Raw genomic sequence first — 14,295 nt, 5'->3', positions numbered from 1 at the left:
CTAGATAAGGAGGCTGTGTTCACTAGAAATCTGCAGAGATGAAGAGGTTAAACTGCACACATCAGTGCGTCTCTGTAGGGCGGTTGGCCAATACACTGTATATAACATGGAGCAAGAATACATATTATAGAGACAAAAATGGATTCATGACACAAAGAGCCTGAACTGCTAGTAGTTGTAATATGCAGTAAGAGTCAATGTATTTTTAATCTCTCTTTTGAGATTTCGGATCTTTCAGTGGGCGAGATTTTTGCAGATTTCATCCACTTTGCTGCTTTATCCAGAGATAAAAATTACAGGCAGAATTTCCATGCAGAAAGTCCACACGGAAATTCTGCCCTGTGGGAATCCAGCCTTACAAAGCGTTAAAAAGCTGCTTGTACTAAAATGTGCCTGTTGACATGTTTTAATCATTGCTTCCATTCACTGCTTGTAGCAGAGGACACATACTGAACGCTGTTAATACAATACGGTATTATGTGAAACATTACGGTTGCAGTTTGTGCATCTGTACACAGTGCAGTATAGTACCATGTCTGAGGCTAGGGCTATACGTGTTCCACAACGGTTTCAGAGCTGTTTTTGGCTGTTCAATAACAGCCAAATTGCAGGAAAATAACAGTCACGTGACTTAGGGCTTGATCATACCAGTGTGGTTTTAGCGCAGTTTAGGTGCGTGAAAAGATCACAGCTGTGCTGCACTAAGGATCGTGTGAATTCCAGCTATTTTAATTAGCCCGTTCACAGGATTGAAGGTGCGTGGTGTGTGTTATCCAGCTCCCATAGGAGTCTATGGAAAGCATGCACAAAAGATAGGTCAGGTCTAGAGATGAGCGAGCACGCTCGTTTGAGGCTGATGCTCGAGCGAGCTTCGGTTTTTTTTGAGTAACTGACTACTCCCCCCCCCCCGTTCCCCGCCGCTCTTCCCTGCCGCAGCAGTCAGTTATTCAAAAAAAACGAAGCTCGCTCGAGCATCAGCCTTAAACGAGCGTGCTCGTTCATCTTTAGTCAGATCCTATCTTTTCTCGCAGCACAGACCTTAGATGAGTTTGCAGTCCCATTGATGTCTGTGGTGGAAAAAGTTGTATGCAAATTGCAATCAAAATCCAAAGAAGTTGGATTATCCGTAACTGTTGTGTCGCAGTTGCATTAAGTTCAGGTCGCATAGTCCTTTCTCCAGTAACAATCATAAAGGCACGTTGACCACTATGTCCCCCTAAACCCACAGTGGCAAAAATTAGGCTCATGTTATTTTAAAGGATATTCCCATTTTGTAAATTGACACCATATCACTAGGATATGCCATCACTTTATAAATCGGAAAGAGTCCAACCTCCGGGACACCTACTGATGGTAAGCTAAGTCAGTGCTGCATCCCCTTCAAAGTCTTCCGCACAGAGGCACTCATTGACAGCCATCTGTGAAGGGAACTGCACAGCTGTTGGTCTGGGAGCCATGACAGTAAAAACAGTTCAGCCCTTTTATTCTCAAGATCACTTGGATTTCAGAGGGTGGAGGCCCATGGATCATAAAGTGATGGCATAGCCTAGCGATATGTCCTCATCAATTTACAAGATGGGAATACTCCATGAGCTTAATTCTTCCTCTGAGAGACCAGGCAGGTAGAGTGGTGAACACACCTGTGTGATTGTTCCTAAGTAAAGGACCATGTTGTAACATAATTCTGTATTATTAAAGCTCTGTCCTAAACACAGCCTTAAAGGGGATTCTGCAGGACTTAACTAATGGTGACCTATCCTCAGGAAAGTTCATCAACAGTTGTTCGATGGGGAACCATCACTTGGGACACCCAACGATGAGCTTTTATTGGCCTGTTGTCAGTGCGGATGGAGCTGGCAGCTCTCTCTGCATTGCAGTGGCCCTGGTTGGTAATGCAGGCACAGCTCCCATTAAAAATTGTCATTGAATTACCAATCCTTGTTCATTCATTTGGTGGCTTATCGTCAACATTCAGCAAGCATAAAAATGCTCCCTAATCATCTGTATATCTCCCCATCTGAAAGGGGAGATGTACAGCCAGCCTATGGGGACGAATGATCATAGTTACGATTATTTGTCCCATAAGCGATTCTTGGTCTGTGAAAGACAAAGTAATGAATGCTGATCAACTGCTTCAAAAAAATCTGTCTCTGCTAGCTTGTGTTTTGTGAAGATGAATGATTGGCTACTGAGGAAATTCATAATTTTAATGCTTTTTGAGAGACTCTTATAATAATCTTAAAATTGTCAGTGAGTTTCTGTATTGAGCTGTGCAGTTATTTTACATATATATTAGATTACCGACCTCATGAATTCAAGACTCTTCAGTCTTCAGCCTTTTAGGATGTTTCCAGTTGAGCAAAATAATTAGCAGTTATTGTTATGACAGTATGTATATATAGTATTAGTTATATTATAGTTACTGTTATAATAGTGAATTGATGGATGAAAGATAACCACTAGACCACAGATGGAACAAAGAAAATCATTGGATCGCCAATGATGGACACTAAATCGGAGGATCATTTGGGAAGGACAATGAATAATGGATCAACAAGTATGGATTGTCAAACACTGTGTCGCAATCACTAAATCATCAAAGACAAGTCAATGTATTGTGTTTGGTCACCAGATATGGCTGGGTATTATAATGCTGGAGCACCAGGGACTGAACTCAATGACACTGGACCAAAACTGGCTTGACACATGTGGGACACCAAGAAATGGGGTCTTTTCTAAATGAATGGCTCCACGTGCTGTAGACCCCTGATAATAGTCTGTGGAGCAAGGGAGATAAGCAGCTGCAACATACCATGATTGCCACTTACTGTATCTACATAAAAAACAATAGCATTGGACACCTAAAATACATGTTTTCTACAGACCTTCAGTGAAGATTTGTCAGGCACAATCAAAACTAATATATTATTTTATTAATATAATAATGTAGTTCTTATAGTATTTCAGCCAAATCTTTAAAACACTTAAAGGGATTATCCATTTTATACTGTTGTTACAGTTTATCTATTTATAAAATAGTAAAGTATGCAGGTTTCTGATATACATGCATTTAAAATTCTGCTCACATGTATTTCTTATACCAGTGAAGTGGCCCCAATAGCACAGTACATAGTAACATAGTATGTTAGGCTGAAAGAAGACAATGTCCATCTAGTTTAGCCTGTATCCATCCCCCTTGTTGATCCAGAGGAAGGCAAAAAAAACGAATGAGGCAGAAGCTAATTTAGCCCACTTGGGGGGAAAAATTTCCTTCCTCACTCCATAATGGCAGTCAGAATAACCCCTGGATAGTATAGTCCATGGACTGAACTGTTAATAATAATGGACATCAGTCATATGACCCCTGGAATTCAGCTGATACTGATAAGGTATCTAATAGATTGAACAGTAGATTACAGAGAGGCAGAAAACTCACACAGCATTAATACCTATAGTGTTTCATCATATCTGTCAGCGTCCGTGGAGAAACAACTCGTATATTTTTCTCCTTGTCTCCTCTGTGTGGTAGTGTTTTTTTTCAGTTAACTTTATTACCATTACAACATCATCTGGAGAAGGCGTGTGTGTTGTTAAGGACTCTGATTGTGGACCCACTGTGCTAACCAACCAGCCTGGCTTTTGGACGAGACCTGGTGTGGCTGGCAACTGAACCTAGTTGCAAGGCAATCTCAGATGGGGAATCTTGCCCTTAGTTAATCAGGAAGATTGGAAGACCCCTGGCTGAAAGCAGGGTAGGCGTCCTGATAAGAACGGCCCCTCGCTGAAACCTCAGGGCTACCTATCCCTGACTGGACACAGTAATGATGTATTGAACACAGGCCACACAGAACAGGACTGACTTAACAGAGACATGAATGATGCACAGACTGGAAGGAAATGGACAAACGCACACAGGCTAAAGCACAATGCAAAGAACATAAAGAATAGACAGATACAGATAAAGGACCACATAGACCAAACAGTCCTGAGACAGGCGACCTAGATCTGCTGGGTGTCTGAAACAAACACCCAACAATACTGAGGCAAAGAGGATGTGCATCAGCCCTGCTTAAATAGGAGAGTAAGGCCCATTAACCTTGCAGCTGTGCTAACAGCAAGGAAACTGGTTACCTCCTTCAGTGCTGATAGAAAATAGAAGAAACAAGTACATTTAGACAGAAGGAGCAGCATGACGCCTGGGTCCGCCCAGAACAGCAAGAGGACAACAGACACGGGTAACAGACCTAATGTGTGTTTAACAGGTAACGTCATTAATGGTTAAAAAGCACACAACTGTCTCCAATTAATGCCATCATGTTTCTAATAAAGTCAACTGAAAACCCCCCACAAAAAAACACCACACCAAGGAGACAGGGAGAAGAGTATAAATGCTTCTTCTAAAGAGACACTGATGGGCATGATGAGACGCTCCATGTAGAATACTGTGAGCGTTCTGTTCCTCAGTAATCTACTATTCCCATACTAGATACCTGATCAGTATCAGTTGAATACCAGGGGTCACATAATATGTTTGGTGGGTCACATGAAGGACATCCATTACCATGGACAGACTATACCAGTTGTTGTACTTTACAACTACAGACCACTGCACTGCTATAAGAAAGGTATACAAGCAGAATTTTAAATACATATATATTAGAAAATTGTATGATTTCCTGTCCTAGAACTAGACACAAACTGTGTAAAACAGTAGCAAGTGGACAACCCCTTTAAGGACAGGTGCAGATTTTCCCACAGCTTAATGTGAGCTCTCTACGAAAATCTGCAGCATTTCTGCTGCGGACTTGAAAATCTGTAGCATGCCTGGAATTTCATGTTGACATTTCCACTACCGGTGGATGGGATTTTGAACATCCTATCCATGTATTGTGCTATAAATCGCCACAGCATTGTAGTGCAGAATCCACAGCATCTTTTCAATTTCTGAATTCCCCCTAAATAGGTCTTAAATTTGACAATAACCAAATGCTGCAAGTATTTAGTTTGCTTTTTCACAGTTCGTTTTTATTATTCTGTATTTCTACTAAATGAGAAAGAAAGAAATGTTTTCTCCAGTTATCTTTTTAACCGTTACAATGCCCTGTAATGTTTTTGCCGTGAAAGTCATTCTGATACCAGTTGGCGCTCCAGGTTGGGATGGGAACAGTCTTATTATTTTGAAATAGTTTAATAGACTCAAAGACAAATGATTCATTTAGCGTAAAAGAAAATCCTGAGTGGAAACGGATTGTGAATGGATACAGTTCCAGGTAAAAATGTTACTTTTTTCACCCTAGTTTATTTCTCACTCCGCCTAATCTGGGAAACATTCCAGACCCAGGTGGTCCTGGTGAATAGGGTGTACGGAACCAGCCGCGATAGGTAAGGTGCCAGCACAGGGTCCCAATGGCTGCTCCAACAACAGTCTGAGTATAGTTAGGAGCATAAAGTGCAGTAGAGACCAGAAGCAGATTGTATAACCCCAGAAGACTGGCATTCAACATGAAGACTAACCGCAGAGAAGTGCCAGCTGGATAGCCTCTTCGCAAGTAGCGCACAAACACAGCCAGTTCTTCAGCCAAAGAAAGACTGCACAATGTCAGTGTGAAGATCTGTGGAGACACATGGTAACCCCGCCACTGGTGCCCTTCTGCTTGACAACTGTGCCTGGTTTCCAGCCGATGGAGTAGTAGTGTACCAGGTGGCATTGGTTGGTGGCAGTAACCAGTTAGATCCTCCAGGAGTTGGAATAAGTAAGGAATACCTTGGCAAATAGCTGCACTTACTCCCAACCTTGAAAGGTGCCTCAGGGAGAGCAATGGACAGCCAGTGGGTACTAAAGACACCAGCAGAACAAATCCAGAGAGGAGCAGAAATGTCCAACCACAAGAGCAATTAACAAATTTCCTGTAAAAGGGGGGGAAGAGAGTCAAACACAGTGACATAGTATGTAAGGCCAAAAAAGGCATATGTCCACCCAGTTCAGCCCATTAACCCCCCAATGTTGATCCAGAGAAAGGCAAAAAATAACAATGAGGTATAAGCCAATTTTCCCCATTTAAGCGAAAAAAAAATTCCTTCCTGACTCCAATTTGGCAATTGGAATAATCCCCGGATCAACAACCCTTCTGAAGTCATTAATGATTATAACATATAATATTGTATCGCTTTAGAAAGGCGTCCAGGGCCCTGATGAACTCTTTTATCCTTATATTTTCCATTACTTATGATCTTTGGGAGACATAAGGATTGCACAAACTATTTAGGAAATGTACAGTCTGTTAACTCATAGGGGAAAATGGTATCTGTAAACATGCTGATCATCAAGCTAACGATTTTTGATCTAATATATATTGATCAGTTGATACTTATATTATTGATGTTCTGCAACTGAACGTATTACCTTATATAATCTATGTGGTTTAACACTGCAGTTACCTCAAACAGGAAAAAAGCAGAGCTGTCACAAATATAACGGAGAAGAATACTTTAAGCAGATTGTCTGGTTTAGAAAACTCATTTCAAAAACCCTATTAGGGCATACTAAGTTAATAAATGGAGACACTGATTCGAGGTGCAGCTCACTGGACTCTGGTGTATCCATGCAGGCTCATTATACAAATCAATACTTCATTTATTCTGTACAGATGTTATACAGTGTGATGTAATCAGAGGCGTAACTTGAAGCTCCTGGGCCCCGATACAAAACCTGTAACAGGGCCCCATAGTACTGGGCTCCATATATGGAAAACTGAGGCCTTATGGGCCCCATAAGGCTCCTGGGCCCGCATCCCGCATCCCCTGCATCCTCTATAGTTATGCCCCTGGATGTAATCACATATAACAAAATGATGAGCTGCTGTCTAGGTAAAAGCATTGGTCTGAGATAGACTTCTGTAAATAAAGTGTTTTAAGAAGTTTTTCCATGTTATAAAATGATGTCTCTCCCACTGTGCCCACTAATCTGCATGTGTGGCAGCCATTGTATTGCATTCTTCTATATAGCATACCTAAGAGGTGACCAGGAAGCTACTGAGCACACACTAGGAATATGTGTTCCCAAGAAACCACCCAGGATCATTCAAAAAATATAACTGGATCTATGCAAGTGCGGCCACCATACCCGGACAGCAGCAGTGGCCGATCATAGACAGCAGGTTACACAAGGAAAAAGAGATTGCCACATTTAGAAAAAACAAAGGGATTTACAAAAATTGTTATGTAGTCATAAGGAATTTTATGAAAGATGATCAACAATTTGGGAATGCCCCCCATAAATTTACCCTCTATTAATAGGGCTTCTAACAGATAGAAATATTTAAAGGGATCCCCTTCAGAGAGATCCAACCGCTACTACTGACAACTACATAAAATATTTGACAAAATTTGGCTTAAGACACAAAAGAAAAAGCTACATCTTTAAAATGAGATGTGCAGGTTTATTCGAGCATAATTAGAATCTGCTACATTAAACATAATACCTATAATGGAGCTTGATAACATTTCTGTAACATCGATAACGTCTGTATGATTGCACCATATAAATGTCAGCAAGTTTCTAAATTAGGTGTGGGTGCTAAGAAGAGGGCATGCAGTAGAAACTATAGCCTGAAAGGTCATGGATGTCATCTCTTGGAGGATATCTAAAATATATATGGTCAGAGCAAAAAGCAACAGTGTAGCCAATATTCAGTGACAGTTTAGGGGAACAGAAATGCAAATTACGGATGGGCTGCGGGTCGGACGGCTTCCATTGACTTCAATGCAAGTCATCCGTGCAGGAACCACAGTAAAATGCAGCATGCTGCGATTTTTCATCCACAAGTGGAAACCACAATTGGTTTCTGCTCATGTACACGAAGAATCCTTTTTTAATAGCATGCTATGGAGGATTATTGCTGCAGAATCTGGAGCCGGACGCCCACCCCGGATTCCGCAGCAAAAATCCGCCCGTGGACATGAGGCCTAACAGCGACTCTTTACTCTTCCCAGAATTCAAATTATCTTCCTGAACTCCAATCCCTATAGAATGAAGGGATGTTTGATAAAATTATGATAGATAACAAAGAAGAACCCTGCCTGGAATGAAGATAAGAGTCTTTACAGAGAAGGTCTGCACCTCTCTAATTCTCTTAGCAGAAGTAATGGACAACAGGAAGGAGATTTTTGTGTACAAAGATTTTAATACACAGATTTATAGTCAAATTCCAGCAGGGGTTCAAACAGGAAAAGGCAACCCCCCCCCCCCCCCCCCCCCCCCGTCCACCCACGCCGACCCCCGAATCTTTTCGCACGAGTAGGCAGGTACTTGAAAAAAAGCGATGCTCGTTTGAGTAATTGCTCTAAATGAGCATGCTCGCTCATCTCTAGTAGTTGGTAGTTTATCCATTTACAAAAGGGTTTTTGTGGGAAAAATTAGTAATTTTTTTTAAGCTGGATTTTTTTCTTTAAATTTAATAGAACTTTTTTTATGCTCTTTTTTAGTCCCTTGGAGACGCAATTGTTCAATTGTTAGGATAGTACACTGCATTACCTATGTAGTGCATTCTACTAAACCTATGACAGCATGACAGCAGCCTTCTAAACTCCGTGGGACAGTCTAATAGGCTGAGTTACATGGTAGACATGGAGACCTTTGTCAGGCTCCCAGCTATCATGGGAACCAATTGGTACCTTGCAATCGTACTGTGGGGTGTCAATGGGCGAAAGAAGGAACACCCTTAGCCTGCTGCACTTACTATTGATTGAGGCATGGAAGGGTTTAAAGTGCCAAGATCTGAGGTTTCTTTTCTCCTAGAAGTTAGAGCAGGAACCTGTCAGTAGTCAGCCAAGCCATCGTCTTAAAAAGAGGTTGAAAACCTATTAGTGAGGTCAGTAAAAAGACATATTGGTCATCACTAAGGGGTAAACGCTTTGATCGTATCCCAGCTCTCCCTTCTTTCCTCCAGGATACATAGATAAAGGACTTTTTACATGAAACGTTTGTTGTTCAAACAAGCAAAAATGACCAATAATCGTTCAGTCTAAACGCAGCCAACAATCGAATGACGAAATACAAATCATTCGGTTTACGTTCATGGTTCATTTAATGCAGGCATAAAAATCATTGTTGGCTCATTCACTAATTAAATATCGATCGTTCTCATTCCCTTATACAGTGAATGAGAATGACTAAATGATTTCTTGTTTCAATGAGCCAAAGATGTATCTGCCTGTATAAACAGGCTGTAAGAGTGAACTCGGACATCGTTCACTTATTTAAACAACAAATCGGCAGGTCTTAAAGGACCCCAAGTCTTTCCTGATCAGTTTTGTTCTTGAGAGCTGGTACCATTGTTGTAGCTTGTCTTTAGATTTGTTCTGTTTTCTCAATGCCTTTTTTTTTTTAATTAGGTGAGGTCTCCAGAACTGAACATAGTATTCCAGATGTGCTCTTACCAGAGCTCTATACTGCTATGCAGCTGAGCATCCTACTTGCTTTCCTTGCTACCCGACTACACTGTGGACTTATTTTAAGGCGGTGTGAAATCAGAACACCTAAATCCTTCTCTTCTGATCACTGTTAGCAGTGGTCTATAGTCACAAAAATAAAGAGAGGATGCACATTGTGTCTTCTCTGCATGTCTGCAAACCCCAGCATGCAGAGGGAACCCCTGTGATGTCATCACTGATGTCATGGGATTCTCTAGCAACCACCCGAATGAGAACGCAGCACTTCTGCATTGTGTGAGTCAGGCAACCATATGTGTGATTCTTAAGGCTGGGTTCTCACAGAGTGCATTTCCAGCCTTAGGGGGTGAGCATTACAGTCTCCAGACAGTGTGTGGGAGCCAGGTACTTTACAGCTTTTATTTTTTGTGGCCCTGTATGTGAGTCAGGCAAATGTTCTGTGCCAGAAGATGATGACATGACTGTCATTGAGTAATTTTTGCTTTGTTTTCACAGTTTGTCTAGCTATATTGGTTTGTGGTGACAACTACGGTTCTGTGTAGTATATACGGTAATAAATGTTCATTTTTTTTGTTAATCAATAAATGGGAATTCTTCTGCATTGAAAAATAAGACACCCCCTGAAAATAAGACATAGCACATATTTGGGAGCAAAAATTAATATAAGACGCGTCTTATTTTCGGGGAAACAGGGTAGTTACAGGCATAGTCGGAACTTCCCTGAAGCTGGAAGCCAGCTATGACTGAAGGAAGATTATAAATATACGGTAGCCAAGCAAACTGGCACACTGCTATATTTATGTGAGACAGTCGCTCAGACGGGCTCTTAGATTTGGGTCCTGGCGCTGTCAGTGTGTCAAGTGGGTTGTCTTCATTGCTTACTGTAAATGGGTAACAGGCACTCCCAATTTTACACATTGAAAGCCAGAACAAAGAAAAGCCAGTCAAGGGGCGATATGAAAAAAGAAACGGGGATAGAGTCAGTGAGGCCATGTAGCCAGCCCTGCTGATTATATCCCGTGACAGGCCCTCTTTAAATGTCACAGTCTAAGTTTCTAAGGGACATGCTGGGAGGTATGAGACTATTTGGCATGAACATGCACTAAGCCGCTTGGTAGTATAAATAACTATGACATGTGCTGAAGTATATAACGGCGTCAAAGGATTAGTAAGTGAAAAGTTCTTTTAAATGAGCAATTAAAATTGACTCACTGCTGCATAGTACTTTTATAAATGAATTCTCCCAGCTAGTAGAAATGGGAAAAGACTATAGAGCATTCATTTTAGCAGAATGCTTTTAAAGACATCGTCCAAGAAATGAATGAAACTAGGGTGAAGTTACAATAAAAGACATAAACAAACAATGGCATGGAGTACATCAGCAGGAAACAGAGGGAGATGAAAACCAACTATTCCTTAATGTTCTTCATTTCACATCTCTTTCCCCATACATTGAATTAGGTGAAAAATATACTCACACATTGAAGAAGTTGTTGGAGTTGGAGAAAATGCTCCGAGGGTTACTTAGTTCCTGAAGGAAGGGAGTCACACTGACCGCAACTGCCAGCCACAAATGGTACCCTCGTCTCATACAAACACTGCCCAGTATACGGGCACATATCTCCGAGCAGAGACATACAAGGGCACTCATACAGTTGCTGAGAGCAGCCATGCGAGAATACACACTGCGACTTAGTAGACAAATCAATCAGGAAGACAGTGTGACATCAATAGATCACAATGGGAACAAAAAGATGGGAAGAACACATGCAAGATACTTGCAGAAAGAAAAGAGAAAATGGCAAAAGAGGAAAAACCTAACAAAGAGTTCTGAGACAAACAAGTACAAAAAGATATCATAACATCCCCCTATAGAAAAGACACAAAGCAACGGACACAAATCACACAAGCAGACCCCAACGGCACACAAACCTCTTCCAGAACAGCTGCTATCCTGCCCTTCACCCCCCAGAAAGGACAACTCCGGTCCCATCCCCCTATCAGCTGCTGAGGCCCCGCACACATGACGCTGTGACCCTGTCCATTTCACATTGCCTAGGACCATGAAATACACTCTGCATCTTGGAAAGTACCTGGCAGTGACCTACCGGCCTAGCCAAGATTGTTCTTTCTTCTTTTAAGCTTCTGTATCACAAATGTAGTTACAATGACACGTTTATCATGTAAACAAATACCCTGCCCAATGTTTACTAGCATTAATAATGCGTTTATACAACACAAATGTATCCCATGATAAATTAAATCCCACCGAACGTCCCTAATTTGAGACCCAGTTTTAAGACATTTAGATGCCTTCATGTGACGACTCCTGGAAGGTATACATGTAGTGAGAAGTGTCCGGGGATATTGACACGTGGCAGATTTGTGAATTCTGCGACTGCCCATTCATCTGAATAGGGTTTGCGTAAATCCACGAACATGCTGAAGGAACAACCACGTGTAGAGAACCGATTTCCAGTCATAGAAATTTCAGCAATGAACCGGCTGTCTTTGAACAAACCATTAGATGAGGATTTTAATGACAGATACCTTTTTTTTTTGTTTGCTTCTGGACCCGCTTTATATAGGTTTATATAGGGTATTTTAGAACAAAGCCGCAGCTCTTCATGCAGTTTTTTTGAGCCAAAGCCAAAAGTGGATCCAGCAGGAAGGATAAGTATACGTCCTGCCTTTATACTCCCCATTCCTTTTGAATCCACTTCCGGCTTTGGCTCAAAAAACTGCATGAATAGCTGCTATAGAAACCTGCAGCTTTTTAACCCCATAGCACCCCAGGACATATATATATGTCCTAGGTGTGCAGAGTTTACATGGAGAGGGATCAGGAGCCGAGTCTTCTTTATACATGACAGTTGTAGGCCGTCTTTCACGCCGATCGTGGCTGTTAACTCTTTAAATACAGATGTCAATTCTGATAGCCGCACTGAAATTCCCAGACCAACGTTCTGGGGTCCTTAATGACCCCATACACGATAAAATTGCAAGGTGCTGTCCGGATGTCATGGCTGCAGGGGTCCTTCTAAAGGCCCCCAGTACTGCCATGTATTTCTGCCTATCAATACGAGCTAATGGCACATTTTGATACAATGCCTGCAGAAAAACCAAGATACTACATACTGCAATGCTGAAGTACTGCCTTTTATCGCATAAGCAATCAAACGATCACAAGTCCCTATGGGGACTAAAAAATAAAAGGAAAAATAAGTGGAAAAACAATTAATATTGTAAAAACTAAAGAATATTAAAAGTTTTCCTTTCTGAGTCAAAGTCTGGCAATCGGAATAATCCCTGGATCACCGACCCTTCTGAAGTTATTAGTGACTATAACATATAATTAGAGATGAGCGAGCATACTTGCCAAGGCATACTACTCGAGTGAGTAGTGCCTTATGCGAGTACCTGCCCGCTCGTCTCTAAAGATTCGGGTGCCCGCGGGGGAGAGCGGTGAGTTGCGGGAGTGAGCAGGGGGGGGGGGGGTGGGTGGGTATGGAAAGTGAGAGATCTACCCCCTGTTCCTCCCCGCCGGCACCCAAATCTTTAGAGACGAGCGGGCAGGTACTTGCATAAGGCACTACTCGCTCGAGTACTTTGCCTTAGCGAGTATGCTCACTCATCTCTACATATAATGTATTGCTCAAGAAAGGCATCCAGGCCCCTATTAAACACTTTTATTGAATTCACCATCACCACATTATCAGACAGAGAGTTACACAGTGTCACTGCTCTTACAGTAAAGAACCCCCTTCTATGTCCGTGTAGAAACCTTCTTTTCTCTAGATGTAGAGGGTACCCCCTTGTTATAGTCATAGTCCTGGGTATAAATAGGTCATAGTAGAGATCTCTGTATTGTTCCCTGATGTATCTATACATAGTTATTAGGTCGCCCCTCAGAGCCGTCTTTATTCTAAACTAAATAATCCCAGGTTTGCTCACCTCTCTGGGTATTGTAGTCCGCCCATTCTGTTTATTACTTTAGTTGCCCTCCTTTGTACCTGCTCAAGCTCTGATATGCCCTTCTTGAGTACCGGTGCCCAAAACTGTCGACAATATTCCAAGTCTGGTTTGACGAGTGACTTGTAAAGAGGAAAAACAATATTCTCGTCATGTGCTCCCAGACCTCTTTTGATACACCCCATGATCCTATTGCTTTGGCAGCAGCTGCCTGGCACTGGTTGCTCCAGTTAAGTTTACAGGTAACTAAAATCCCCAAGTCATTTTCCATGTCAGTGTTTCCCATTTAGTGTGTAATGGTGGCATGGTGCCCATGTTCATAACCTTACATTTATCAGTGTTAAATCTCATTTACCACTTTTCTGCACCAGTTTATCTAGATCCATTTGCAACTGCATTCTGTCCTCTTGTGTTAATTACTTTACATAGTTTTGTACCTTCTGTAAATATAACTATTTTACTGTACAATCCTTCTATTGGGTCATTAACCCATTTAGGACCAGCCACTGTATATATACGGCGGCTGGTCCTGGGCTTAGTAAAAAAGTGCTCTAAGTCTCCTGCCTCTGCAATCAGTCAGAGAGGCAGGAACAGGTTATCAGCTGTTAGTGACAGCTGATAACCTGGAGCAGAAGGCAGGAGGGGTTTTTAACCCTTCCTGCCTTCTGCTTCCCTGATATACAGTGCTCTCAATGAGCACTGTATGGGCAAAGTGAAAGTAAGAAGTACTTTCACTACGGGAGCCTCGGGGGTCATGTGACCTCCTGGGATTCCCTGCTAATTCAGAGCTGGAGGGTCAGACTAGACCCTGGCAGCCCTGCAGGTGACTAATGTCACCACAGGGGTTGCTTTCCCCTATAATTAGGGCTCCTA

At 41.9% G+C, this 14,295-nt stretch overlaps 1 protein-coding gene across 1 annotated transcript; it reads right to left on the bottom strand.

Annotated features, from left to right (window-relative positions):
• Positions 1-5,009: 5,009 nt before the first annotated feature.
• On the bottom strand, positions 5,010-11,426 carry FITM1 (fat storage inducing transmembrane protein 1). The gene is made up of 2 exons (XM_066601993.1): positions 10,929-11,426; positions 5,010-5,907 (listed from the first exon to the last, which is right to left on the bottom strand). The coding sequence occupies exons 1-2, from the start codon at positions 11,120-11,122 to the stop codon at positions 5,289-5,291; spliced, it is 813 nt and encodes a 270-aa protein (XP_066458090.1). The 5' UTR covers positions 11,123-11,426; the 3' UTR covers positions 5,010-5,288.
• Between the last annotated feature and the right edge of the window lie 2,869 nt (positions 11,427-14,295).

Source organism: Eleutherodactylus coqui, chromosome 5, assembly GCF_035609145.1.
Source record: "Eleutherodactylus coqui strain aEleCoq1 chromosome 5, aEleCoq1.hap1, whole genome shotgun sequence".
NCBI classification, from domain to species: domain Eukaryota; kingdom Metazoa; phylum Chordata; class Amphibia; order Anura; family Eleutherodactylidae; genus Eleutherodactylus; species Eleutherodactylus coqui.
This window is presented reverse-complemented; position numbering and strand designations above follow the sequence as displayed.